The sequence below is a fragment of the Aspergillus bombycis genome (genome assembly GCF_001792695.1).
Source record: "Aspergillus bombycis strain NRRL26010 chromosome Unknown contig00071, whole genome shotgun sequence".
NCBI classification, from domain to species: Eukaryota; Fungi; Ascomycota; class Eurotiomycetes; order Eurotiales; family Aspergillaceae; genus Aspergillus; species Aspergillus bombycis.
In genome coordinates, this window is record NW_019170073.1 from 147,893 (window position 1) to 173,838 (window position 25,946).

The following is a 25,946-nucleotide window of genomic DNA, read 5'->3' on the forward strand; positions in this document are numbered from 1 at the left end:
TATTCATCTCCTTACTGTACGTACAATGGGTGGATACCAGGGGAACCTCTCGAAAAGCCGAAGATGTGTTGGGGTTGGCACACGGCTCATCTCCTTTACACCTATGTCCGACCATCGATCGTCCAATGGAGACACTCGGCTGACACAACTGACACCGCTGGTCCTATGTAATGCGTGCTGATATGTAAGCGATGAGCGATGATTGAACGGCACTGGAAGGGACAAAATACGGTTGGTTGTACAAGCAACTCGGGCCGTGGCGGTCGTCTGCCAGTGTTATAAGACTGTGTAACCCCGAGTGATGCTGGCTCTTGCAATCTCGCCCGGATATCTCGCTGACAATACTACGTCCAACGCGAAATAGAAGCCCACTCCATCCTGAAGCAGTATAGAACTCGAATATTGCTGACTACGCCATAACACGCGCTGTCTTTCGAACCGCCCTAGGAGGTTATTTACCCAGCCTTGGCGTGGTGCCTGCCATCAGGAGCAAAGGTTACTATCGGAAGGGCAAGGGCCATCAGATAGTTCTTCCTGACAAGGCGTGGCTTCAGCATCGTAACGAGAATCACCTTTGGCCCTATCGGACATCTTTTATATGGCCTTAGTATACACTCTGGAAATTATACCATCCAGTGCTAATAGCAGGGGAGTACCTGCTCGTAGCAGGTATCTCTCAAGATGCACCCCAGGTTGACATTCTTGTCTCGTACATAGGGTCCACCACTCGGCAATTCTAAGGTCATACAACATGCCGACAGTTGATGTATAATCATGGCGATGACTTGGTATTTTTTTCAAAAATTATGAGAATCGCAAGTCAAAGGTCACCCGCTGCACTTGAAGCATTTGTATCACCATTTGCCGCTTGATTGCTTACATACTGTTACGTGCGCGATGAACGGTGGCAGATCGAAGGCTAAACACTCACTGGGAGCTGACAATCTGGCATACAGAATGTCTCGTGACACTATACTGACCGCTACACTCACTAATACTTTTACTCATGGAGGATTATTTGTCTCGGACAAGTTTGATTCTTCGATTCCTGTAGCCTCCCTGGCTTCATCTGTTTCCTGAAACTAATGACTGTACTCGCCTTCACCCAGCATATATTTCGCAGTTGAAGCATGTGGGATCTTTACAGCTTTGCCAGCCCGGAAGGTTTATTAATGGGTCAAAAATTGTGCTTCACGGTACCATCGAGCACAAATGGCAAATCTGGGGTCATTTCGGTTGCCAGTAAAGGGAGAAGGGAGTACGCTAGAAGTGTCGCGATAGCCGCCACCGTCGCATGCAACATGGAAAGGATTCGAACTGCAACAGGAATGGACCGAAAACTTGAGCCAGATAAAGACCCAGGAAGAAAGTAAGTAGCCTGCCGAGATAAGCGCAGGTATACACCCAGCGGGAATTGAATGCAAAGCCAAGAAAAAGCTTGAAAACCAACCTTACTTGGCAGTCATACTGACGTGCAAAGGCACTTGTAGAGTGTTGCTGTTCCTACACCCCTGTTTCGATGTGGCAACCTGGGATAGCTGCTGTGCCATGCTATGCCAGGCTCTAAATAGATTACAACCTTTTTCCTGACGCTGTCTTACCAGATTGGCAACACAACCGGACCACAAAATAATGTCTCCACCGATATATCCAAGAATCCACACCTGATGGCACCGCATACGCAAGGACCCATTTGCTCAAGCTGGGGCACATGATCATCGTCGGATGGAGGCATGAACCGCAATTCCTTATCTATGGGGGGAAATACCTAGATGACCTTATTTTCCTCAGTCGAGAAGGGGACTCGTGAAACGACGAAGGGTGCAATGGACCGTGGGACAGGGTTCTTACGGTCCCTTTTTCGTCGGAAGTGATCGACTTCGGCGCCGACCATGCTGGGCATGGAATACTTTGGAACCAACGCGTTGACGACGAACAGATTGGATAGGCTGAACTGCCAAGCTCGGTATGTCTCATATACTAAAGTATTGATTAACTGAGAGACCTCCAGGCGCGATGCCTGTCCATATTCAGCGGCCAACAGCTCAAGGTGACACGACAACGCATTTACGGCTAGATACATGTTGGCCGAAGATGACCGCGAATGGGGGATTAAAAGGATGTATTTCATAAATAGCAAAGTCAAACCCCGTCGAATCACCCGTTTGCAAAGTTTAAAGAAAAAGAAAAAAAAAAGAAAAGGAAGAGTTTTCCTTGGCATTCATCCGTGCATTCGTTTGCCTCGAAATATGGAAACAGAGAACTGAGCTGCACCCTGGATCCAAAAGGATGTGTGGACTCGTACAGGTATCTCATTGGCATTCCGAGATACATGTCGCTCCCTCTCTCATAGTAATCTTCTGTCGGTTTATCTTCATCTCTTCTGGCCCATGTGTAACGGACGAATCGCATGGCCTCCGCCATGGTTGGTCGGCCCGTTCAGTGTCTGATGCATGTAGGTTTGTAACCCCGACATATGCAAGAAACATCGCAGTGACAGCGTCTGAACATGATAATCGTCATTCCGAAGCCGGTGCCTTCAAGAGATACCGTGCCCACCGACCAAATTTCCATAGATAGACGCCGGTTGCGCCGGTATTTTCCAGAGGGTGGCACAATCTGGCCCGAAGAGGCAACTTACAAGTCCCTTCGTCATCAGCAGATGAAGAATCACAAGACATTGGCGCAAACGGCGCCCGACACCACTGCTCTTCCGGTCAGGAAGCATTGTTTTTCCCTCATTCGTCTCTTCTTGCTCTCATTGGACCGTCTCATGGACAGTAGGATATATCCGGTGGCAGTCCCGGTATCACCTTAATGGATGTCACCAGTGGGCCTGGGAGGCTATAAAACTCGACGAGGGATGATGCAAGACATGACGGTGGGCCCTTTGCATTTGAGCTTTAAAAGGAGACCGAGTTGAAGCTGTCTTCAAGTTGCCACTCTGATCTTCTTCTGCTTTCCCTTTATCTTTCCTATTTCCCCCGTTCGCCAATGAGGGTGATATACAGACAATTTGTCTCTCGTCTACAGAGCTTCCCATCTTCTCAGCCAACCTCGTATCCTTCATTCCCTGCACTTTCGTCTCCTCTACTCCAATATTCAAACTTCCATTCGCCTTAGACTAGTCATCAAAACCTCTTCACAGGCCTGAAAGCATCCATTATGCCACCGAGATCAACTCATCAAACCTCATTACCCGAAGGCGACGGCGTTACGTACGACGAATCCGACATGGCACTCTTTCGCGCCAAGCTTGCTTACCACTCCACTATCGAGGAACGTATGGCATCAAGAGACACCAATTTAGTCTCCATTGCAGAGCACCAAGGCCGACTCCTCAAACGCTGGGAGATGCTGAAAGGAGTGGAGAAAGAAATGGCAGATAAAGGCAAAAGTTTAGATCCCGCGGAGAGGCAACAACTAGCCCAGTATGCATGGCGATTTAAGACATTGGAAGGACTAGCGACCCAAAGAGCCGGCTAACCAGAGAAGCTACGGTGGGAGTGAAGGGGGCAAAAGCGTCATCACGGAGTCATTGTGTGATAGCATTCATTGGCGTCTTGCTTAGATTTTAGGAGTAATTACCATGCAGTTGTCTTGTCTATTTACCTATCAGCGACACCTGAATTAAGATTCTCTCGTAATCCTTTTTTCTTTTCTTTTCTTTTCTTTTCTTTTCTCTTTCCACCCCCATCTACGTAAGTTGTAGAATGTGGTCCGGATGGCCTCCTGCTGTTACTACCACGCCGGCGACTCGACGTCTTTCGAGACGGAATCCGTCTGCAGACGTCGTCATGGACGTAACACGCTGATGTGTTGGAGAGGGTCACAGTGCTGCATGCAGCGAATCGCTACACAACCGTTCAAGCTACAGTGTGTCAGCGATGGGGTGGTTCAACAGCTTCCCATCGTGCCACACGCCCTACAATAGCACTGCACCCTGTCGTGGCTTTTGGCAGCGCGAGAGGGTCTACCATAGCACCATCTGTCCAGATTACAGATCATCCCGCCTACTGTACAGTCCCGGTACATCTTGATCTTGCTTCCCTTCCGACTAATCGTTGACTGAAACCTGAATGGCTGTATGCCTCCCAGCCAGGGGTCTTTGTAGAAACAGAGCTTCCCTACAATTTCCGTTTCAAATCACGCCAACCATGCATCTATTTACATCCAAAGGGTAACCCCCACAAAAGATAAGTCACAATCCCAATCCAACTTATATCCCACATAAGACATAGACATCCCAACCCAACCGACAAAACCACACCAACCCCAGGAAACACACATTCAACCTAGGTAACCGACCTCGCAATCACCCTAGACCCCCTCCCATCCCTCACACAATTAGCAGGCGAGTCCTGAAACCGAACATGACATCTAGACGGCGCACACCGCGAAGGCTGCAACAAAATCGACGACTGCGAACAAGAATCGCCCGGATCCAAACACGATAGTGGCGCATTAGTCGGACCAAACTCGCTGAGAATGAAGTTCCACGGATCCTCCGGGATGCTGGAGCCTGTTTGGATCATTCCTCGTAGGAGGAGGAGTCGAGATACGTGGGTTTCCATTTCTGTCCAGTCGTGGCCGAAGGGTCGGTGGGGGATGCCCAGGCTATCGGTGTGTTTCCACAGGATGAGCATTAGGGAGGAGATTATCTGGGAGATTTCGTGTTGTGCTTTGGCCATTTTGGGGGGGGCTTTGTGGATGATGGTGTGGAATGGAGATTCGAGGAAGAGTTTGAGGGCTGTGATGATTAGATGAGAGGTACGTAATGCGTAGAAGCCATGTTATTTGAGGGTAGCGTGATGATCGCATATTGTGGGCCTTTGTGGTCTACTACTAGGAGGTTGTGGTTGTGGAAAGGACAGAGGCTATATATAAATAACGGAGATTAGGCTTGTGGTATCGTGTGGACTGTTCAGGCTAGTGCGGTGGGGATTTAGTGATGTTATGGCTGTCTAAGCACCCCATGTTGCCTCTTTTTTTTTTTTTTTTTTTTAGAACAAAGAATATTGAATCTCAGACGGGAGGTTCCTGTTGATACTGAAGTAGATGAAGATTGCCGGTTAGGGATGAACCAGCAACGTGACTCCGCTGTGATCCCGACTAACTCGATTGAGACATACCTACCCCAAGGTGCCAACCCAAGGAGGTCCACCTGAAAATGCCAATTGTCCATCGTCAGTAGTGCAAAGTCAACTCTGATTCACCCCCTCACGACGAAACGATTATCAATCGTGGCTCGGAAGAAGGTTGCCGGGAATGAGGGGGCGTCCCGCTATAAAGTAATGGGAATCCCTCGGTTTCTCCCCACGACTGAAAAACACTGTACATCTCGCCCAAAGAATAATTTATCTTGTCACGAGACCCATACACCCTCATCATGCATACCGAGGCTCCCGATCTCCCTAAGCTAGTCCTCAGGGGCACCCCTAAAGAGGTATGCGCATCTAACCTGACTTTTACCACGAGTGATAGTTATATAACAAGTCACGCAGATTGGTCTCCAGCATGGTTACCGCCTGCAGCAGCAAATTAAGTCCCAAATAGGACTCTACGAAGAGATGTTTCAGTACACTAGCAAAATGGACTGGCCCACTGTCCTCCAGCTGGCGGAGGAATTCCGAGCCTCCCTGGAGCGCAAAACGCCTAGTTTATACGCCGAGATGCAGGGCATAGCGGAAGGCGCAGGAGTAGACATCCTGGATATCATAGCATTGAACTGTCGGAGTGAAATATCGCTTGGGAGCTTTTCAGATGGATGTACGAGTCTTTCGTGGAAAAAGAACGACAACGCACGAGTTTTGGCACAGAACTGGGATTGGACCAGCAGCATCCAGAAGAACCTAGCGTTGATGGATATTGAAATCTCGGGGAAGCCGAGGATCTGCATGGTCGCAGAGGTAAGCTGCCCCGGTATCTGGAGGCACGATCGACTAGTCTGTCTGACTTCAAGAAGGCAGGTATCATAGGGAAGATTGGGTTCAATAGTGCTGGCGTCGGAACCTGCCTGAACGCTATAAAAGCTCGACCTTGCATTACCTCCAAAGTCCCGATTCATGTAGCTCTCCGCTTATGCTTAGAAAGCACATCGGTTGAGAATGCATTACAGACTCTCTCATCTCTGGGGGGTGTAGCTTCGAGCCAACATATCCTAATCGCCGATAGCACAACATCCCTTGGTTTGGAGCTCTCGCCCTTGGGAGACCTACACTTGAAGGAGGATGAGAATGGTGTGATAACGCATACCAATCATTTTATCGAGAACAAGAATGTGACGGAGCCCTCATGGATAAAGGGCTCGCCGGCTCGTTTAGAGCGAGCTCAACAGCTCGTCCGCGAGCTGGTCAACAATGGCATTCAGGGCGACTCGATCACACCGAGCTTACTACGGGAGCAGGTTTTCTCCGATACCTGCAATGCGCCACAATCCATATGTTCCCAGGAGGACCCGAGTAGTCATCCCACAAGGCGCACTTCTACATTGTTTAACATTGTGATGAATCTGGACAAGCAGGATCTTGGGGCGGAAGTTGTTGTTGGTCAACCGGGATCTGGCAAGGAAAGTCCCGTAATCAAGATGCCTTGGATGTAAAGGTGTTGTCGTGAGTGCTCGCTATGTGCCTGTTGGTCTTTGAGGACACGCCATGGCAACAACGATTGCACGATTGCTGCCGCGAACCTTACGCATCTTAGCGGATAGACGACCAGGTATATGCCACTCTCGAATGGCGTTCCTTGTCTATTTTAGACAAAGTGATTCACACAAGGTCGACCCGCTGAAACAAGGCCATTGTCTGCGCATGTATATAAAAGCCGGTAGGGCAAGCTTGCAATATGGATCCTCATGTTCTACAGAAGTTTCGTTCGAGCGTTTTGTTCGCTCCTCCTGCCGTTCCCGCAGTTCATACAGTTATACATCGCATATTGTGCGGCAACGCGGGCCATCTACATCCCATTACTGATAGAAGGGCAGCATCGCAACTGGCCTTCCGCTGAAAGGCATGCGCCGGACACTTTCTATCATGAAGCGTCCCCAAACCACTCCTTTTGATGAGAAAGGGGGTTGTACCAATCAGGATGGTAGAAGAACGATACCGCAAACTCCAACGCAGCAGACTGGAGGGCAAAACCAAGGAGTAGAGGCCTGTAATCTCGAGCACGGGACCACAGCCCGAGGAGATAACACCTCTTGCGCAAATTCAGACGTGCAGGTCCGAGCGTTAAGTGCACTTTATCGGTCTGAGTTGGAGGATCCAAGGGACGACACCAACATTGCCACCGAGGAGGCAGTCGAATGTATAAATGAACACTTGCCGGAATGCTTCTGTCGTCGGTGTGATGGGGATTGCCGAAATTGTTTGAAGAAAGAACAGGGTTTATGACGGAGGTGATGTCGGTCTTACATGATGGATATCCGGATGCAGCTCAAGTACCAGCGATGTGGAGATACCTGGGGTCCCGCAGGTGGCATTAAGCATGGCCGGTACTTTGGCATTCGAGGTACCTCCGCTGCCCCACATCAAGGCATTGCCAATCGAACGCCTCGAATTCGTCATTACCAACAAATACTACTATACCTTTGCTTCTTCTTCTTCTTTCCCCCTCCTCCCTCCACTTTCTCACCTCTTATTTGTAGACTTAGCTAGTCATGAGAATCGCTCTTTTTCTTCTAACATAGATTGCTTTGGTAAAATACAATGGCGTCTGCCACCGGAATTCCCCAGGAACATCCTCAAACTATCGAGGCCCGAGAAGACGAGCCGCTGTTGGGCAGACCGGGTGATGTCGTCCAGAAGGAGGATCAATATATCATCTACAATCTGTTCACCGGTTAGATCACCTCCTGAGTTTCATGAGACAATAGCGCAAGTTAACGGATCGTCTGGTTTCAGGAACGGCTAGTCTGGCGCAGTTTGGAATATGGATTGTAAGCCCATGTGTTTGTACCCGAACGTATTACAACTGATGATTGACTGGGACGACTTCAGATCGCCATCCTGGTCTGGGCGGGTATCTTCTCCCATCCGCTGATACTCTTCTCTGCCCATCCGGTAAGTCAAGTCGAACGCATGAGGCTTACCGCAAACGCAACACAAGCTGATGATAGAAGCTCCTCAACTCATCTGCACTGCTCCTCCAGGTGCAAGCTGCACTCATCCTCCAACCCACTGCGACACCCCAGCAGAAGCTCAAAGGAGCGCGCATCCATTACTGCATCCAGGCCATCAGCGTGACGGCCTTTATCGCGGGATTCATAGTCATCGAAGTCAACAAGGGCAGCCATGCCCGCTTTACTTCGCCTCACGGCGTGATGGGCCTGATTACCTACATTCTCATCATCATACAGGCCGCCGGGGGAGTGATTCAGTACTTTATCCCGGTTCAGGTCTTGGGCAGCGTGGAGAATGGTAAGAAGCTCTACAAGTATCATCGTCTGTCGGGGTATGTCTTGCTGCTTCTCGAACTGGTGACCGTTGCCGCCGCCACACGGACGACCTTTAACTTGACTGTGCTGTCGATTCCACTGTGGGCAGTGGCTGTGGGCGCAGTTCTGGTGATCTCAGGCGTTGGGGCAAGAGTCAAGAAGCACAAGCTGGGTCTATAAATCGGATGACGCTGTATATGAGTATTGGGGATACCATGGATGTCTACTTTCCTGTGGTTGTGAAAAGTTGTCAGATAGTAGTATATTTATGCCGATGGGTCAATATGCGTTACATTGTGTGTGAGAGATCTGCCTAACTTTCAAGGGACGATAGAAATATGAAAACTTAGCATGGGAAGCAGCTGTCCGTTCCGAGAGATCGGAAAGGGAGAGTACTAGAATATCGACGTGGTGGGCAATCTTTAATGTTTAATCCAAGTGGATCGAGAACTGAAATGCGACATCCCAAACGGGAAAAGTGCCCACTCTACATCTTTTTTGTCGGTCAGTCCACTCTCAACTCAACTCACTCACTCACTTCCTCTCTACTCTTCCCCCTCTGCCCACCACAATCCTCTTTAATGGCGTCGACAAGGACGCCGTACGTCTGCCTCAATTGCAGGCTGGCAAGACCATTGACGCGACGCGCCTTCTCCTCCTCCACCCACCGCGCCGAAGCTCTCCGTCCTGCGACCGCCCCAAAGCCAACCCCGGACGTCAAGCACATCCGCCAGAACGCGGAGCTGTACTCCAAAAACAGCGTCGACCGCAATTACCCATCCCATGCCGACTACCCATTCCAGATCCAGAACCTGTCCGAAGAAGCCCGCCGCCTCGACCAAGACCTCAAGACCCCCCGCTCGCGCATCAAACAGCTCGAAAAGGCCATCGGCAAGCTCGCCGCTTCCGCCCGCCAGGAAGGAGACAATGGCGAAAACACCACATCCCCAGAAGAGCTCACAGCTCTCCGATCAGAGGCCCAAAAGCTCAAGGATGAATCACACGAGATGACTACGCGCAAGACCGCCTGCACGGAAGAAATCAACCGCCTCGCACTGTCCCTTCCCAACCTATCCTCCTCCGAAACACCGGTCGGGGACGACGCCAGACTGATTGAATACCTCAATTTCGACCCCCAGTCGCCGCCGGAGTGGATCGCCAGTCCGGACCCCAGCCGCTCCCACGTCGCGATCGGCACATCCCTCGGCCTCATCGATTTCACCAGCTCCGCTACCACCACCGGCTGGGGATGGTACTTCCTCACCAATGAGGGCGCACTCCTGGAACAAGCACTCATTCAGTACGCATTGAACGTGGCACGCAAACGCGGCTGGAAGCCCGTGTCCCCCCCGTCGATCGTCTACTCCTACATCGCCGAAGCGTGCGGGTTCCAGCCCCGCGACCAGCACAACGAGCAGCAGATCTGGGCCATCGAACAGAGTGACAAGGACAAGAGCAAACCGCAGCGGTCTCTGGCCGGGACCGCCGAGATCCCCCTCGCCGCCATGTACGCCGGCCGCGACATCGACGCAGCGAATCTTCCCGTCAAACTGGTCGGGCCCAGCCGGTGCTATCGTGCCGAGGCGGGCTCCCGCGGTGTCGATACGAAGGGCTTATACAGAGTTCATGAGTTCACGAAGGTGGAAATGTTCGCGTGGGCCGATAACTTCCCCGAAGCAGCCGGAAAGGGACTACCGACGTCCGACGATCTCTTCAACGAGCTCCTCTCCATCCAGACCGAGATTCTGACCTCCCTGAACCTCCCCTGCCGCGTGCTGGAAATGCCGACCACGGACCTGGGCGCCAGCGCAAGCCGCAAACGCGATATCGAGGCGCTCTTCCCCTCCCGCCTGCGGGCCGGTGCGGATCTCGAGTCGGCATGGGGCGAGGTGACCTCCGCTTCTATCTGTACGGACTACCAGAGCCGTCGGTTGGGCACTCGGGTGCGCGGGGGAGCCGCTAAGGATTCTCGGTTCCCGCATACAGTCAACGGTACTGCCATGGCTGTTCCCCGGGTGTTGGCCGCCATTCTGGAGAATGGATGGGATGAGAAGCGGAAGGTTGTAGTTGTACCAGAGGTGCTGAGGAACTGGATGGGTGGCTTGGAAGTAATTGGGGAGACTTCGTGACTGTAGAAGGGAGAGAACTTGTATGCTGTATATGATATCGCATTGTACATTATACTACTTATGAAACTGATCTTTTTTGAGCCGGTTTATCTCGTGTACAACATCAACCCAGACATCAGATTAAGAATATCTGTACAAAACCATACGGATGACGTTCAAAAGCAGGAAAATATTAAGCCAGAAAACACACAGTCAAGTGCAAGACGCTACCTAAATGACAGGGTCATAACTTCGTAACACGTTAAAAACATCATGTCGTCAGCACAAGACGAATCAGAAAACACCTAGAATCGATATCTGAAATCAAGATATAAGGGGAAGGGTGACGTGCAATAGGTAAAGGGTATCAAAAGTAAAAAAAAAAAAATATAAAGCCATATCGTAGATCTTTTGGAGGTATCATAATCGTTTAATCCCATGGAATGTCTTCGTCTTCGATTTTGATGCAGGTTAAATGGGGAAGGCCACCGGAGCTGGTGTCCAGTTCGCCGCCTTTGAGGTCTAGCTCGAGGAAATTCCTCATTAATGGCCTAACGATTTCGCGAGCTAGTCGTTTGAGTTCGTCCATCTTGCGCTCAAAACGTTTGAAAACATCTCGAGAGTATAAAGAGTCCGACGAAGGGGTCGGGTGCACTTTGAGAAACTTCTTCAGTTCATCATGAGGCAGATAAGCCTGAGTAGAGGCCGAGCCAATCAGGCGGTAGACCCGTGCGGAGGGTAGAGGCGCAGCGGTAGCGGCTTTCGAAGCGGCCGAGTGATGGTCCTGGCCCCGGTGGGCAGTGGGCTGGGAGGGACGGCTGTGGCTGCTTGTGGTCGGGGCGTCGAGGAAGAATTCTTCAGGATTGGAGCCGGCGGGGGCGTGGTGCTGTCGACAAGCCATTGCCGGAAGAGGGAGACGGCAAGCCAATCGAGATATGCGTTGGTGGGCGTCACACGTTCGCCGCGGGAGGTAGTGAGCGTGAGTCGCAAAAGTTTGGAGTCAATGCGCGACTTCAGATATTCTAGATCCTCGACCTTATCCTCGATAATATCTAGCACAGTATCCGGGAGCGGAGAATATGCACCATTTCGCAAGTGCGGTAGTCCCGCAGGCCATTGCCCGACAACATGGATTAGGGCTTCGGAGTAGATGACGCGACTGCGCGCAAGATAACCCAGTTTGAGGTAGCTCGGGGGGTATTTCGCGATTTGCTTGAAGAGCCGGGACCCAAATCCGAGGAGGTGGTGATCAACTCGCGGTCCCGTTACGGGAAGGGCATCGTACATGTCGGCTAGCGCAAGAAGAGACCTGCATTCGGCGTAGGCAGTCGCAATGTTGACGCTGTTTAGCGCCGGCGGATGATTATAGAACAAGCGGAAAAGATTATCGTAGTCGCGAATCGTCGGATCCATTGGTGCGTTTCCCGTATCGGTCTGCGGTATGTTCATAACGGATTGCATGCCGGCCAGGTTTGCCATCGAACGGACGAAGCCTGCTTGTGTACCTGATGGTTTCGTCACCGACGGAGGATACTGCCCCAGGTTGTTTCCAAAAGTGCTAGAGAAGCTTGGGGGCTGTTGCCGCGGCGTGTCAGCATATGGCCAATACATAGCACAAACGAACCGACCTTCTGAACTAGGATTGGTTCCTCGTCTTCCGCCTTGTTTTCCCAGTCTAGCTCAAATCTCCATCGCCTCTTCTCGGGAGAAAACACTGCCCCCGTCTCAGACTGAGCAAGAGTGGAACCATTCGACAAAGATGAATTATCTTCGCTAATTCGGGATAGCACCGCAGGATCGGGGATGGGTGGCCTCGACGTAGTAGCCTGTCGGGACCATTCATCGCGAGTACTGGTGTCAAAGAAGCCTGAACACTGTGCCAAAATCAACCGGTGTAATAGGTACCGCCTTTCTTGCCCACTTGCGCGGATCACTATCTCGACATCGCCGGTGTGGGTGAAAATGGGGAAATCATTCTGAGGTTGGTGAATGAGCCCACCGTGGTGGGAGCGGCTCGAGCGATGTCGCCGGCCAGAGTGACGCGATACGGAAGAAGTAGCACTCTGCGTGGGAAGGGAGCGGTCTAGGATCTGGGCCTGAGAGACCATTTCGGAAGAGGTGAACGCAAGTGTTGTGGGAGACTTTGGGGTCATGGTCAGACCGGGGCGGCGACGAGAGAACGCAGTAACAAGACGCCAGAGCGCCGTGTGCGGGCCTTCATACAAGTCCACACTCCCCACACAATCGGAGATTATTTCTCGGTCATGGGACGAAGGACCACCGTTCTTCCAAGGGACCCTTTTCGGAGAAAAATTGGGATGATTTGCCGACTGATTTACCCCCGCGACGATAACCAACAAGCACTAGTAACGGGGGGGGAGGTCGAGTGGGTGTGAGATATTTAGAATTAGGATTAGATTTGATCAGATGGTCGGGGCTTGTTTCAGCTCATTAAGGACCGGAGCGAAACCACAGGCAGAGAGAGAGGCTGATATCTGATACGATGGAGTGGGTTCCACTTCATGCGATTAGCACGGCCAGCCAAGGTCGCTTAGTGGTTGTCCCTGATAGGTAAATAAACAAACGATTCAATCGCGACGGAGAGGGCGAACGACGGAGCATTGAACAGGAAACGTGCGATTGATATAAATCACCATCGTCTGGTCGCAGCCCCCGACGTGAGTGTCTTGTGGCATTCCCGACGGTGATTGTTTGCAGAGACTCTCGAATTTTACTTGTTTTGGCTGATGGTTTCGAACATGCCGGCACATGACTGGGCATACCAGAGGCCGGGCGGTCGGAGACGGCAGTAACCATCGCCCCGCCGAAAGCCGTTTAGCGCGTCTGGAAGGATCGCATCCATCTGCCGTAAAACAACCATCCTATAACTAGCGACGAGGATCTCCTTCCTGAGAGCTCCTACTGCAGCCGCTCTTCTTACGATTCGAAACGTCGCTCTAGAAGATTGCCCACATTATTCTATCGTAGCCAGGACGGACGTTCCAACAATACTGGCCCTTTCCTCCGATTCTGGTAGAGAGATAGTAAGTTCCCAGTGAAAGCAACGCCATGGAAAAGCATAGCAAACAGAGGAGAGAAAGACAGCGAAAGCTACTACGAGCTCTCCGGCCATGACAGCAGGGTCCCTGCGGAAGACCTCACCGGAGACTTTCTACATTGGACACCCCGGCTTTTCCCCATAGAGTCATCTCTACTATTCGCCAGAGGAATGTTGCCCAAGACAAGTTGTCTCAGCCCTCCATTTCCGGTAACCATCACTGGTGCAGGGATGCGACGGTCTCTATATCTGAGTGCACCACATCCGAGATAGCTTGGACCAACCCTTCTGCGACGCAAGGGGTCGTCATGCGATTGCAGGCGATGCGTAAGAAGTCCCCCAGCTCCTCCTGTCTTCCCGACCCAGGTGCATAATCCACCATCCAGCCCCGCTTCATAAGCCCCGCGGAAATGACACGCGTAAAATGTGTGTTTTGCGTGGCCATGTCATGAGCAGAACCCGTGCGTTTGAGTGATGCGCCTACGTAGTAGAAGCACACCTGTGTACATGGTACATCCACATCTCCTACAAGTTGGAGGGAGGGTTCCTTTTCGATCAACCGGGCAAGGTATTTAGCCCCATCGTAGGCCCCTTCGACTTGTTTTGCGATGCCTTCTGCACCATAGTATCGCCAGTGAAAGTATAACTTGACGGCGTCTGGCCGACGACCGCATTGAGGAGTGAAAGATGCCAGGTCGTACACTTCTCGGGGATCCGGTGCGTTCTGAACCGCGTTGGATGTACGCCAATTGCGGTGAACACGGTTGAAAGAAGAAGGCTTCTCCCCGTTGTTATTAGACCGTTTCCCTGCAACTGCGGCCGTAGTGGCTGAGGGACACAATTCAGAAGGAAGTATGCTGTCATCTTGATGGAATAAATACCCAGCAGTCAGACTATTCGCATACCAGAATGTACGGAGGTCCTTTCCGAGAAGAAAGGAGCAGATCTGTGGCACACCCAGTAGTTTATGCGGGTTGTATGCGATACTGTCCGCAAACTCACAGCCAGCGAGCTTGTACCTGAGCTTGTTAGAAAACGCAGCAGCACCACCCCAACATGCATCCACGTGGAACCAGGCATTATATTCATGGGCCAGCTTGCCAATGCTCTCTAAGGGGTCATAAGCCCCACGAACGGTTGTCCCTGCTGTTCCACATATAAATAGTGGGACCTCTCCCGCGGCTAGTGTAGCATCGAGTGCTTGTTTAAGAGCCCTGGGATCCATGGAGCCGTCCGTACTGGTGGAGATCTTCTGGACGGAATGTAACCCCAGACCTAGGACTTGAGCTGCATTAAAGACTGAAAAGTGGGCCGCTTGAGATGCATACATCACCAGACGGGGTGACGATACACCATGCAGACCGACCTCTTTGAGATGTGGAAAACGCACATTCCGTGCGATCAGCAGGGCGGTACTATTTGCTGCTGCTCCGCCTGGGACAGTAACGCCTCCTGAATTTGGATCGCCGAGGCCGAAAAGATGGGCCAGCTCTTCTCCAACATGTTTTTCTATTAGCGTTAGAGACGGAGAGACTCGAAAGACGTGGTCGTTGCCATTCAATGCGGACAGGAGTAAATCTGCAGCAATTCCGGGGACGGACGGCGACGACCATAGTTTATCCATAAACCCTGGAGACGACGTATTGACCGAGTATCGCAGAATGGTTGACGTCGAGGATGCTATGTCCTCCAGACCTTGCCCCGTCGCCGGAAGATCCAATGATAGAAGTTTGCGAAGCTGATCTGGATGGCTCAGGTAGGACGCTAGAATATTGCCGGTGGAATAGCACCCGTTCGAGAGATGTCCTTCAGTAAGAAGAGCATGGTAGTCATCTTCGGAAGCGCGAAGAAAGGAGGTTACGTCTCGCAGCACACTCTCGACAGCCTTCGTGAATTAGCAACACTGTCACGACGGATAGGCAATGCTGGATGTACCTCTGTGAGCTCAGCCACTCTACCGGCTGTGAAAGAATCCTCTTCGATTGAATTTGCAGGCATGATAATAGCTTCCTAGATGATAGTCTCGGGCTATTTTGTGCCCTCACGGGATTAGTGAGAACGTAGCTCAAATATATCAGTTTGCACCCTGTAATAAGCCGGCGGTTGCCTTGTGGCAAGCTCCGATTTTAACCATGTATTAGTCCTACACGTTTTTATGGCTCACCTCCATTAGATGAAAAGACGATTTTTTACAGCTCCTCAGCAGTCAACGCTTGCCGGTTGATGCAAAGTGACACCCCAGTGCTGCCCCAGTCATTCTAGTCGTTCAAGGACAGTCTGGGCCATGAAGACTGTGTAGGTTCCCATCCTTCACATGCCCATTGCACAACCTGCCGTGCGACATATCTACCAGAAGTGGCATCCAAGACACTGGGGTTTGAGTCTTGAGGGGAACAAGATGTACTTCTCGTATACCAGATGGTAGCTCAGTTTTCGGAAGAGAAACAGAAACGGGAGGTTGTTCACCGTTTCCCACCGGGGAGAGTGGTATATTGTGGGATTGAGAAGCCTGAAGTTTACGAGTTATTCTTACGGCGGAAAAGGAATGGCCATATCCAAGCCGTATTCAGTGTAGTCTGTGCGATGATACTCCGTTTCTGGGCTCGAATATGCTAAATTAAAGCTTATTCTCTCTCTCTCTCTCTCTCTCTCGCTGATTAGTGGGCCATATTTGTATATAATTGGTACTTGTGGAAGCTACAGTTAGCGAGGTCCAGCAAGTAAAGATACTCCTTGTCTCCCCTTGCTCAACCGTTCATTTCCCCGACTCAAAAGTACCCAGGAATATATTACCAAGAAAACCAGGCTGGATTTTGTTCAAAACGGCTCCAATGCAGGCTATGGTGAAGGAGAAGTGGAACAATTCCTTTCGGCCACCACAGCTTTCTTCGGTCAGTGAAGAAGGATCCGCCAGACTAAACATGCTGACACCCTGATAATAGATCATTCGTGATAATGATATTCTCCAACTGGCGGATCCACAACTTGACGATGCCGTGGAACAGAGTCGGCAATACTGGTACCAGCTCGCAACTTTAGCCTCTGAACTTCGGGATTCTTGCTTGATGCCAGAGTTCATAAATCCTCGTCTCGCTCTCTAGAGGATCCCGAAACTCCAACCCCGCTCTGAAAGATTGCATGTTCGCCCTTATGGAATTTCTCCAACGCTCCACCTTTGCTTAGAAGCCTCGTCTACTTGGAAACTGCCAGCAGACCGGGACTGCGACAGACTCGAAAAAGAAATTTCGTGTCGCGCCTTACTACTAGTTGGCACCGAGGTTGCTACGCCTTTCAGCTTCACTGAGGACATATTCAGCTCGTGGAATGGAATTAGGGAAGAGAATGTCACGGGACCCAACTATATGGGTATCCTCACAATGGGATGGTGCTATATCCTACCTGCACAGCTGGTTGAAATGCAAGGAGAGAACGATTCTATACGATACACTGGTTTTGAGGCTGGCTACCACAATGCAAGCCTGCCACATTCCTCGCACGTACATGTCATTGATGTTGGAGAGGCGGACGATAGTGTAGCTCGATGGTGGACCACAATACTCGCTCCAAATCGAGGATGGAAAGCTACAGTGAGACGAACCCCCAAGCGGGAATTTCTGGTCCCGTGGCCAGTTTCGCGCACTTGTGGAACGTGTCTCGCAATCAAGCATAGGGGTTTCTCTTCATCTTCGGTCCAAATACCCTTATCCTCGGAGAGAGCTTTCGAGGCTCTTATTGGATTCGCTCGCCTGCATGGATTGCACAGCCAATTTCTCATTGCCCTTACGATGGCCTTAACAATCCCAACGCATAAGTATTATAATTCATCTGCCAAACTACCGCTTCCAAGAGCGACTGGTGCTAAAACAATCAATACTCTCCCATCGATGTCATCCCGCCGGCATGGATGAAGGTAAAGGAAGACCTGACTTACTACATGACTTTGAGTTGCAGTCCGGAAGTAGTCATGTCAACTTTCTGTGGGGCATTCTGGGAGCATGATATCCCCTGCAACCTGGTCAGTCCGTGGCTACATCCGGTCCTCAATGAGATCCTAGGTGAGACATCTGCGGTGTCAGGGAGTCATCCAGAAGTTCTTGCTTTTATTGGTGCAACCTGCCAGCCAAATTTCAGTGCACTCTGGATTGGAGCTGTCGCCAGCGGGTTAGGCCCAGAAATACTCCATCGAGTATAGGGAGGCCGGCCTCCTCTTGACCCGCACGCATTTCCCTGGACTGGATGTCCGCAAAGCTTCATGGACATTGCAGGCTCGGGTCCATACACATGCGAGAATCCCCAATACATCTTGAGAGTAGATGTTTGGCGATTAATGTAGCTCCCTTCAACTGAGGACGACGGTTTATGCTATCGGTATGGACCTAGTACACCCTGGGCATCTCTCATCAAAGATTGTGCCCTCCGCGTCGTGTCCCACTTGGAGTGCTCTCGACATGAATACAAATATGATCATTAGAATTGGTACTTGGAAGATGGCACTATGATTCAGGACCGCGGGTTTTCGGACCAATCGATGCTAGCTGTGTCTGAGTATCCTTTCGACGGTTTCGGCATCAAGGCATATAGAGATTTCCAGCGAACTGATTTTGACCAAATAGCTTCCCAGGAAGCCTTCCTGCATATATTTCCGTGGTTCTCTGTCGGTGGAGAAGGCCTCCCCCGGGGGAGCATATATCAAGATGACTGGCTTCGGGAAATATGGGAGGACGACGAAAGTGAGGTAGATGCTGATGAAACTGATGATCGAGACTCACAGGGAGCGGTCGGAAACCTTGATGATCGGCTTGAATCATGGCTTAATACAATCGGTTGACTCGCAATCTACTCATCTAATGATCGGGTTGCATATCATAGTCCAATAGTAGCTCAGGTTGAAATGCCCCAAGTCTCCCAACCCCAACTGTGCTTTTGGCCCTGACATGGTGTGAAGGTGGCCAGAAAATGAGATGTTTGAGACTGACAGCCATTTATTCTCCGGAAAGCTGCGATAGCCCTGTAGGATGATGTGGATGTATTGGTGCGGACACTAACTATGCCTAATACTACAGCGATGGTCAATATCACGGACTAGGCAGGAATCTAGATAGGACATCCTGTATGGCTCTACAATTCCATTCTAAGCAATTTGAAATTTGTCTTGATAGCCCCATCAAACAAAGAGCTCTCTTTCTCAAGGAATCAGCATGCTCCTCCGGATTTCGTCTCCGAGCCCGGGCTTGCAACGGAGGAGAAGGCAGTAGGACCACGGTCCACCAATCCCACACATAAGCACTCTCACCAGCTCTATCATATCCTGGTAGTGGCGTAGACAATAGTCAAATGGGTTGTCTCAACTTCACGGAAAAGCCCTACACTGGTAGAATACTAGGTCATCTACATCATACCCATGTCACTGGTTATCTAAAGGCTCGATCTAGCCTTGGCCAGTGGGACTTCACCACCATAGTACTGACCCGTTTCGTCAATAATTGATATTTTATTCTATGATTTCTACTCTGGACCTAATTATACAAATTGATCAATTGTCATCGACCGGACCTACTCATGGAAGATTAGTTAGGGATGGGGCACCTAATGACGCATAGACAAAACCTTGGGAATGGGAGCAGGCCCGCCGCCTGCCCTATGCAAACACATATGACATCAATATATAAAAATCCCCTACTGCATGCGGCGAGTTCCATAGCAGTCATGCGTTCACATCCTGATCAACCCAGCCCGAAATGACATAATGGCTCTTTTGTACAATGCTGTACAGTGCTGTATTCCCGGGTACAAATTGCAGCTCGTTCTTCTGCCTCTCTTGACTCATTCTAGGGCTGTAATTCAGCGTTGATAAATCTGAACTAAGAGAGGACAGACAACTTTTAATGTGAAAATCTTTCTGCCACACACACACACACACACACACAGGGTAAGTTTTGTTTATCCTGCACCTTCATTGTACCCTCACTATTCATTTAGACTGGCATCTAGTTAATCAGCCCTATAGATGTCTCAACAAGCTTATGGAATCTTCCAGTCCTTTGGAAATGGAGATTTCTCCGGGACCTATACCATGGCCGACCAGACCCAGAGGACTTATAGCGGAAGATTTGCATCCTATGTTCCAGAATTCACTGTGACAGACGCCACAGTTACCTTCAACGGCAATTTGGATGGCTTCCACAATGCATCGGGAGTGGCTGGAGGATCTTCCATGAAATCCACGCTGGACGACGGTGTAGAGCTAGGTGGACATCCTATGCCACCGCTCGACCGTAATTACGATATTAAGGGTCAGGGAGTATGGTCCGTAAGTGACTAGATCATCTTACTGGAATATTGCGGAGGGTCGTTACCGAAGCATATAAGCCGAGTGGGTGATAAGAATGACAACGATTTGTATGATGTTCCACAAAAAGCTATAGGGGTGGGTGGGTGGGTGCTATGCATTGGAATCCTTAACTCGGGAACATCACAACTGAATGCGAATGTTCATGAGAGAAGAAATTAATTGTGTATCGACAACTTTAGTTAGTGTATGCAGAGACCAGACATGTTGATTAAAAGTATTGTATCCTGATGTTGAGGACACGATATGGAGCTCATTCCTTACAAGATCATGATTGCTTCTATACTTTGGGGGAAAAGGAGTATACTAGAAACAGTAAAGATTAGTCACTAGAGGGAATGTACAGGTCCTCACTTGATATGTTAAAGCTTTAAACTTCCTAAATTCTATATTTTCCCTGGTAAAATGTTACTGTCACGCACTGAGACTCTGCCATTTCGTATGGGACTTCGGGGTTGTGTTCACCAAACCTTTCCTCGCAATACATAGAGACGCCTCCTTAAGGGGGTTTGGGATCTTACTAACAATCTGTGTACTGTCTTGTATTGTGGAAAGGAAAGTTTGAATATTCTGTCAGGATATTTCTTAATGGGGACGTATTGCGTATTAGTAGAGAAAAGTACGTGCGGACCATACTGGGACAAGATCTTGTGGTAGAAAGTCAAGAGTGAGATGGTTTAGGAAAATTGGCTGCGCGTTACGCATCATGGATCAACTTCGCCGTGGGTCTCACTGAGGATGGCGGCGGGAGATCGCCCGGAGCCCCCCAAGCTCAGGGAACCTTCGGCGCTTGAATACACTGGCTCAACATGACGGCCCGAACCGAATAGGATCCAAATTTGATGGAGGTCCCACAGATCGCCACTGGAATCAGGTAGTTGAACTTCGTGAAGTGCTGAGGGCATAGTTATGATTTCAGGCACTTTCAGACTGGATCCAGGCATGCAACAGGGTAGTGTGCCTTCAAATAGCCAGGAACGTGATTGTAAATGCTCTTCTAATGATCGAGATACGTCATCAGAAGGAAGTGCTGGGATACATCTTGACATGAGCCTACGTCCTTGTGCAATCCGATCATCTAGTCTTTAGAAACTCCGTAGTATGCTAGCGATCGAATGAAGCCAAGTTTGTCGAACAGCAATCCGATTGGTTATGAGATTCAACAATGCCCAAACCTCCTAATGGAAGTTCACCAACCAGGCCAAATGTCCCTCAGCTACCAAGAGTAACCAAGTCAAAGCGATACAACCAAGCTAACAGAACCTCCTTGAGACCTTGTCGGAGAAGCTCGTCACCGAATAGATACTCTTCAACCCGATTCGGATCCCACAAGAACATCCCTTGTTGACTATGAACCAACGATGCATTCCCGCTCCTGATCATATATTTCGTCTCCTCCCAGTCACTCAAATACGGACGAACAGGTCCCCACATCAAAGTCTGTGCCATAACACCCGGAAGTAGATCCCTAAATCGCTGGTGGGCACGCACATGAGCCCATTTCTCACCGACCGAATTGATCTCCCTGACATCAAAACGTCGCCGGACGTCTACGCACAGCGTCTGGTCTACCGTCTGGCGGACGGTACGCTTCAGGTACGATATCTGCTGCTCAGCGAAGTGATATACCTCGTCGAATGGGAAGCTATCTCGACCTCGCCCAACGCGTTGGATGATAGTAGCCTGCATGTGCTCGATTTCCTGCTTCACTTTCTCGAGTCGGTAGTTGGTCCATTCGGTGTATAGTTCGGAGAGATCACAATATGGCCGCACGTTTGACAGATAGCTATCGTCATAGAGACCGGGTATGGCTGCGCGGTATGAAGTTATAGTCGTGATCCGCTCCGTTGCTCCGAAGGCTCGCGCGGCCAGGTGTTCGACTTGCCCTCCTTGGAGTATGACGCAGTGTCCCAGGGCAGGTCCCTCGACCTATATGTAGGATTATTATTTATGGAACTACTACTGACACCATAGGTCGGTGGCTATATACCTTTACTGCGCTTCCATCTCCCTTCTTGATATAGGTTTCTCCCCCGGTCATATGTGTAGTATCGCTGAGCATCAGGACCGCGACGTACGGGTAAGAGTCGTAGCTTTCCTTCGTTAGCACGCAGCGCCATGCTTGGAAAGGGAGACAGAAAGAAACGATAGAGAGCAGGAGAGAGACGGAAAAGAAATAGAGCCTACTGCCAAGGTATAACCGCACTCTCCCTAAGCGGATCATAACCATCCTCCTTATCCACACAGGCGCGACTCGCTCTTGGCTCCACCTCAAGCTCCCTGGTCAAATCATCCACGGTACAGCCAGAAGTTTGGATATTTGTGTGACCAATTTCTGTTGGCATGATTATGGTCAGTGGCACGCCAGCAACTTCAGACACAATTCTCATTGTCTCCGGATGCGTCCAGAGGTCAGAGATAAATTTGGAATGTTGGGCTAAATTCCGAAGAATAAATGTCCCAGCGCCATATGACTTCGCACAGGCTTTTAGGATATGAGGCCGCATCAGACATCGTCGATAGGCACGCACGCCTGTCTCAGAGAGGAAAGGGAAGGGAGCACTTCCTGCTATTGAGGTTGATGTTTTGGGGCCGTTCAAGCCTAAGTCTTCCATGGTGAGTAGGGAAGCAGGAGGAGTATAATTAAGGTGAGTCTAAAAGCTATCTTGTTAGAATAGCCGAGAGAAAGATGCAAGTCCCGCGAGGGCATACTTCGGGGTCAAAGATATCCTCGGTCTCGATATACGAGAGTTGCTTTTGTGGGGGTTCTTTAGTAGCTATCATGATGCTCAACTCTGATATGATGAATATCTATTCCAAATTGTGTGGTGTCGCCTCATATAAGAAGGAAACTAGAGCGTGAGAGTTATATACAGGCCAGAATTTGGATAATGGGAGGTTCAATGTGACACGGATGTGGTGCACAGGACTTCCACTCCTCGTCAGGAAAACAGTTCCATCTGTCCTTGGACAGCCTTAGGGGTTCGGTGAGTACATAATCTTTGGTGCGTACGCAGTGAAACAGCCTGGCCTGGTCCTATTGGGAGGGGAAATAGGAAGATAAGGATCTATATTAGACCATAGTTACAGTAGAGATCGATGATAAGGAACAAAAGAGTTTATCTCGGTAGGACTCGGCACAGGACACCTTTGGAAAGCAAGATAAGAACGAACGAGAATGTTATTAGTTTATGACTAGTTAGGGTAGTGAAGTGGCAGGTGATCAAGGAATGGATGATAGCCGCCATGCAATGCATGTTTATTCGCTACCAGCACCGCGCTATAGTGATTGGTGTGTCTAAGCGTCATCCCCGGAAAGAATTCCGTTGATAGTTCCAACACCCGGACTATCACTTACTTCCATGCTATCGAATGAATGTCCCGGTTCCCTGACCACACCCCACCAGATACGAGTCATTCAAGGGACTTTCCTTCATCTCCGCATTGGATTCATCAGGGATCGATGCGAATGTGTTGTTATCAATTTGCCTTCACGTAGCGTCGACTGCGTCCAAGATCGAGGGCCGGAATAGGCGAATGGATCCCGCCTTGCTGATCCAGAAAGTGGTGCAAATGCTTAACCCCTCTCGAGATTGCCGGACTTTCGGCTAACCGGAGAATATTCGATAGTGGGCATGAGATTGATAGGTCGAAGCGCAGATCAGAGTTGCGCGTCTGATTCCGCCGCAAGGGATGCGTTGTGAAGTGATCCATTTATTACCGTCCGTACGCCGCTCTTACACAGGGTTGACCCCTGAATATAGCAGGGAGGTCATGCACCTGTCTGTAGTCAATTAGATCTATCTTTTCATTCCATCATTTGAAACACAACGGGGTATTCCACAGTGCCCATTTCAGCATGACGCCAGACGTGGACAGAAATGCCATCCCGGGCACATTTACCCTGGTGGATTTGGAGCATACGTTGGCCACACGACATCTGGACGGGGGAAACAGTGATATCATCCTCGTTCCCCAGCCTTCGGATGATCCTGATGACCCACTAAACTGGTCGCCACGACGAAAGTTGCTGTCGACCATCTGCGTCAGCTCGTAAGTCCTCGCAGCACCTGTAATGACACATGTTGAGCACAAGCTAATCTCCTTTTGGATTTAAAGGTATACCTTGTTCGCAGGCATTGCATGCTCAGTTGTCTACTCCGTACTCGTTCCACTCTCCGAGGAGACAGGTGTTTCTGTTAGTACTTTAAATGAAGGAACGGGATATATGTTCCTGCTCGCAGGATGGGGCCTACTATTTTGGCAGCCATTTGCATTGCAGTATGGCAAGCGACTGACATACATAGTCTCATTGATCGGAATGATGGTAAGTCCCAATGATGACAGATGAAGTGTACTTCTGACATGGTTATACGGTTAGGGCACGCTGATCTGGGGGTATGTACAGCTCCACCCTCAACTTGATCAATTGACACTGACTGGCCAGTCCTTATATAACGAGCAATGGACAATGGATCGCTCGTAGCGTGGTGACTGGATTTTTCTTGGCACCCATTGAGGCCCTTCCTGAAATAACAGTCACGGATGTGGTGCGTATCCTAATGAGACATCGTCGCAACCCAATCTGACGGGACTAGTACTTCACGCACGAGCGTGGGACGTACATGGGTCTGTATGCCTTCTTCCTGGCCGGCAGTAACTATTTTGCCCCAGTCATATGTGGCTTCATTGCCGAGTACCAGGGCTGGCAATGGGTATTTTATTACCCTGCCATTTTCTGTGCCGTCACCGCTGCGTTTCTTTTCTTCTGCATGGAGGAGACGAATTATGCGCGTGAAGGTGTCCAACGTACCACCTCTGCTCACCTAGTGAATCCACCTACTTCAGCATCCGAGAAAGAGAAGCAAGAGAAGGCTGATCCTGCTGATACTCGACATACCGACACAGAGGCCGGTGAAGTATACAACGTATACAATAAGAAAACTTACATCCAGAAGCTGTCACTTCTGGGGCCGCGTCAGCCCAAAAATCACATGCTTAGACGGCTCTGGCATGCTTTATATTACTTGAGCTGGCCAGTTGTGTTTTACGCAGGGTAAGTTTAGAAGTCCCAGTCCATTGGAAGCTTGCAAAGGTAACTTGCGAAACAGCTTCTCATATGGCTCGTACTTGATTTTTTTCAATGTGTTGAACGCGACTGCCTCAATTATTCTGGGCTCTGCTCCATACAACTTCAGGTACTTAACCCTAGACAGCCAATTGGATACATTTCTTACTGAAAAAGCACTGCAATTGTCGGTCTTTCCTACATTGCATGTTGTCTCGGGGTAGCTCTTGGGTAAGTCTCCCCACCTTCAAGGTGGATATCCATCCTCCCAAGAATGCAATGCTAACTAATACATAGTGCTATCTTCACCGGTAGATTCAGCGACTGGCTAACGATCCGACTCGCTCGACGGAATAATGGAGTGATGGAAGCCGAACACCGTCTCTGGCCGTTCCTTGTCTGTCTCGTCATCCTCCCGGGCTCATTGATACTCTGGGGAGTCGGCGCAGCGCACCAGGTCCACTGGTTTGGCCTCCTAGTAGCGATGTGCCTTCTCGCGATGGCGAATACGTGCGGTGTCACCCTGAGTGTGAACTACCTCGTGGACAGCTACCGGGAGCTAAGTGGTGACGCAATGACAAGTATCATCTTAGTTCGCAACACGATGTCTTTCGCCATCGGCTACGGGCATGTCATTCATTCACCATCCAAAAATAGCGGCGCATGCTAACGGGACACAGCATCACCCCCTGGATCGACAACATGGGCTACCAAAACTGCTTCATCTCCGCTGCATTTATTGGCATGGCCTGCGCAGCCGTCTTCCTCGTCATGATCAAATACGGCAAGACACTCCGCACACGTAGCCGCGAGAAATACTGGAACCTCGTCGTCGAGAACCAGGAAAAGGGAATGGCGCATTAGACCTGCAGTACGCAATAAATCATACGCAAACCCTATATTCATTTCTATCGAACAACCAAGGGCTC

The 25,946-nt window shown here is 50.1% G+C and overlaps 11 protein-coding genes across 11 annotated transcripts; 7 read left to right on the top strand and 4 right to left on the bottom strand.

Annotated features, from left to right (window-relative positions):
* Window positions 1-3,165: 3,165 nt before the first annotated feature.
* Window positions 3,166-3,486, top strand: ABOM_007666 (uncharacterized protein; the record flags this gene model as incomplete). The annotated part of the gene is made up of 1 exon (XM_022534795.1): window positions 3,166-3,486. The coding sequence occupies one exon, from the start codon at window positions 3,166-3,168 to the stop codon at window positions 3,484-3,486; it is 321 nt and encodes a 106-aa protein (XP_022387103.1).
* An 809-nt stretch (window positions 3,487-4,295) lies between these two features.
* On the bottom strand, window positions 4,296-4,691 carry ABOM_007667 (uncharacterized protein; the record flags this gene model as incomplete). The annotated part of the gene is made up of 1 exon (XM_022534796.1): window positions 4,296-4,691. One exon carries the CDS (start codon window positions 4,689-4,691, stop codon window positions 4,296-4,298), a length of 396 nt encoding a protein of 131 aa, XP_022387104.1.
* A 698-nt stretch (window positions 4,692-5,389) lies between these two features.
* On the top strand, window positions 5,390-6,601 carry ABOM_007668 (putative acyl-CoA:6-aminopenicillanic-acid-acyltransferase; the record flags this gene model as incomplete). Its single annotated transcript, XM_022534797.1, has 3 exons — window positions 5,390-5,446; window positions 5,505-5,909; window positions 5,966-6,601. 3 exons carry the CDS (start codon window positions 5,390-5,392, stop codon window positions 6,599-6,601), a joined length of 1,098 nt encoding a protein of 365 aa, XP_022387107.1.
* A 1,105-nt stretch (window positions 6,602-7,706) lies between these two features.
* ABOM_007669 (cytochrome b561 domain-containing protein) lies at window positions 7,707-8,614 on the top strand (the record flags this gene model as incomplete). Its single annotated transcript, XM_022534798.1, has 4 exons — window positions 7,707-7,839; window positions 7,902-7,936; window positions 7,998-8,060; window positions 8,120-8,614. The coding sequence occupies 4 exons, from the start codon at window positions 7,707-7,709 to the stop codon at window positions 8,612-8,614; spliced, it is 726 nt and encodes a 241-aa protein (XP_022387108.1).
* A 401-nt stretch (window positions 8,615-9,015) lies between these two features.
* Window positions 9,016-10,563, top strand: ABOM_007670 (putative serine--tRNA ligase DIA4; the record flags this gene model as incomplete). Its single annotated transcript, XM_022534799.1, has 1 exon — window positions 9,016-10,563. One exon carries the CDS (start codon window positions 9,016-9,018, stop codon window positions 10,561-10,563), a length of 1,548 nt encoding a protein of 515 aa, XP_022387138.1.
* Window positions 10,564-10,972: 409 nt separating this feature from the next.
* On the bottom strand, window positions 10,973-12,695 carry ABOM_007671 (uncharacterized protein; the record flags this gene model as incomplete). Its single annotated transcript, XM_022534800.1, has 3 exons — window positions 10,973-11,428; window positions 11,497-12,117; window positions 12,171-12,695. The coding sequence occupies 3 exons, from the start codon at window positions 12,693-12,695 to the stop codon at window positions 10,973-10,975; spliced, it is 1,602 nt and encodes a 533-aa protein (XP_022387137.1).
* A 1,122-nt stretch (window positions 12,696-13,817) lies between these two features.
* ABOM_007672 (pyridoxal phosphate-dependent decarboxylase family protein) lies at window positions 13,818-15,598 on the bottom strand (the record flags this gene model as incomplete). Its single annotated transcript, XM_022534801.1, has 2 exons — window positions 13,818-15,485; window positions 15,536-15,598. 2 exons carry the CDS (start codon window positions 15,596-15,598, stop codon window positions 13,818-13,820), a joined length of 1,731 nt encoding a protein of 576 aa, XP_022387140.1.
* An 833-nt stretch (window positions 15,599-16,431) lies between these two features.
* ABOM_007673 (uncharacterized protein) lies at window positions 16,432-16,701 on the top strand (the record flags this gene model as incomplete). The annotated part of the gene is made up of 2 exons (XM_022534802.1): window positions 16,432-16,491; window positions 16,543-16,701. The coding sequence occupies 2 exons, from the start codon at window positions 16,432-16,434 to the stop codon at window positions 16,699-16,701; spliced, it is 219 nt and encodes a 72-aa protein (XP_022387139.1).
* Window positions 16,702-18,095: 1,394 nt separating this feature from the next.
* On the top strand, window positions 18,096-18,428 carry ABOM_007674 (uncharacterized protein; the record flags this gene model as incomplete). Its single annotated transcript, XM_022534803.1, has 1 exon — window positions 18,096-18,428. One exon carries the CDS (start codon window positions 18,096-18,098, stop codon window positions 18,426-18,428), a length of 333 nt encoding a protein of 110 aa, XP_022387134.1.
* A 2,733-nt stretch (window positions 18,429-21,161) lies between these two features.
* On the bottom strand, window positions 21,162-22,733 carry ABOM_007675 (uncharacterized protein; the record flags this gene model as incomplete). The annotated part of the gene is made up of 4 exons (XM_022534804.1): window positions 21,162-21,878; window positions 21,940-22,042; window positions 22,137-22,603; window positions 22,662-22,733. The coding sequence occupies 4 exons, from the start codon at window positions 22,731-22,733 to the stop codon at window positions 21,162-21,164; spliced, it is 1,359 nt and encodes a 452-aa protein (XP_022387133.1).
* A 1,075-nt stretch (window positions 22,734-23,808) lies between these two features.
* ABOM_007676 (putative MFS transporter) lies at window positions 23,809-25,881 on the top strand (the record flags this gene model as incomplete). The annotated part of the gene is made up of 9 exons (XM_022534805.1): window positions 23,809-24,002; window positions 24,069-24,276; window positions 24,331-24,347; window positions 24,397-24,499; window positions 24,548-25,005; window positions 25,061-25,147; window positions 25,195-25,248; window positions 25,315-25,623; window positions 25,698-25,881. 9 exons carry the CDS (start codon window positions 23,809-23,811, stop codon window positions 25,879-25,881), a joined length of 1,614 nt encoding a protein of 537 aa, XP_022387136.1.
* Window positions 25,882-25,946: the final 65 nt, after the last annotated feature.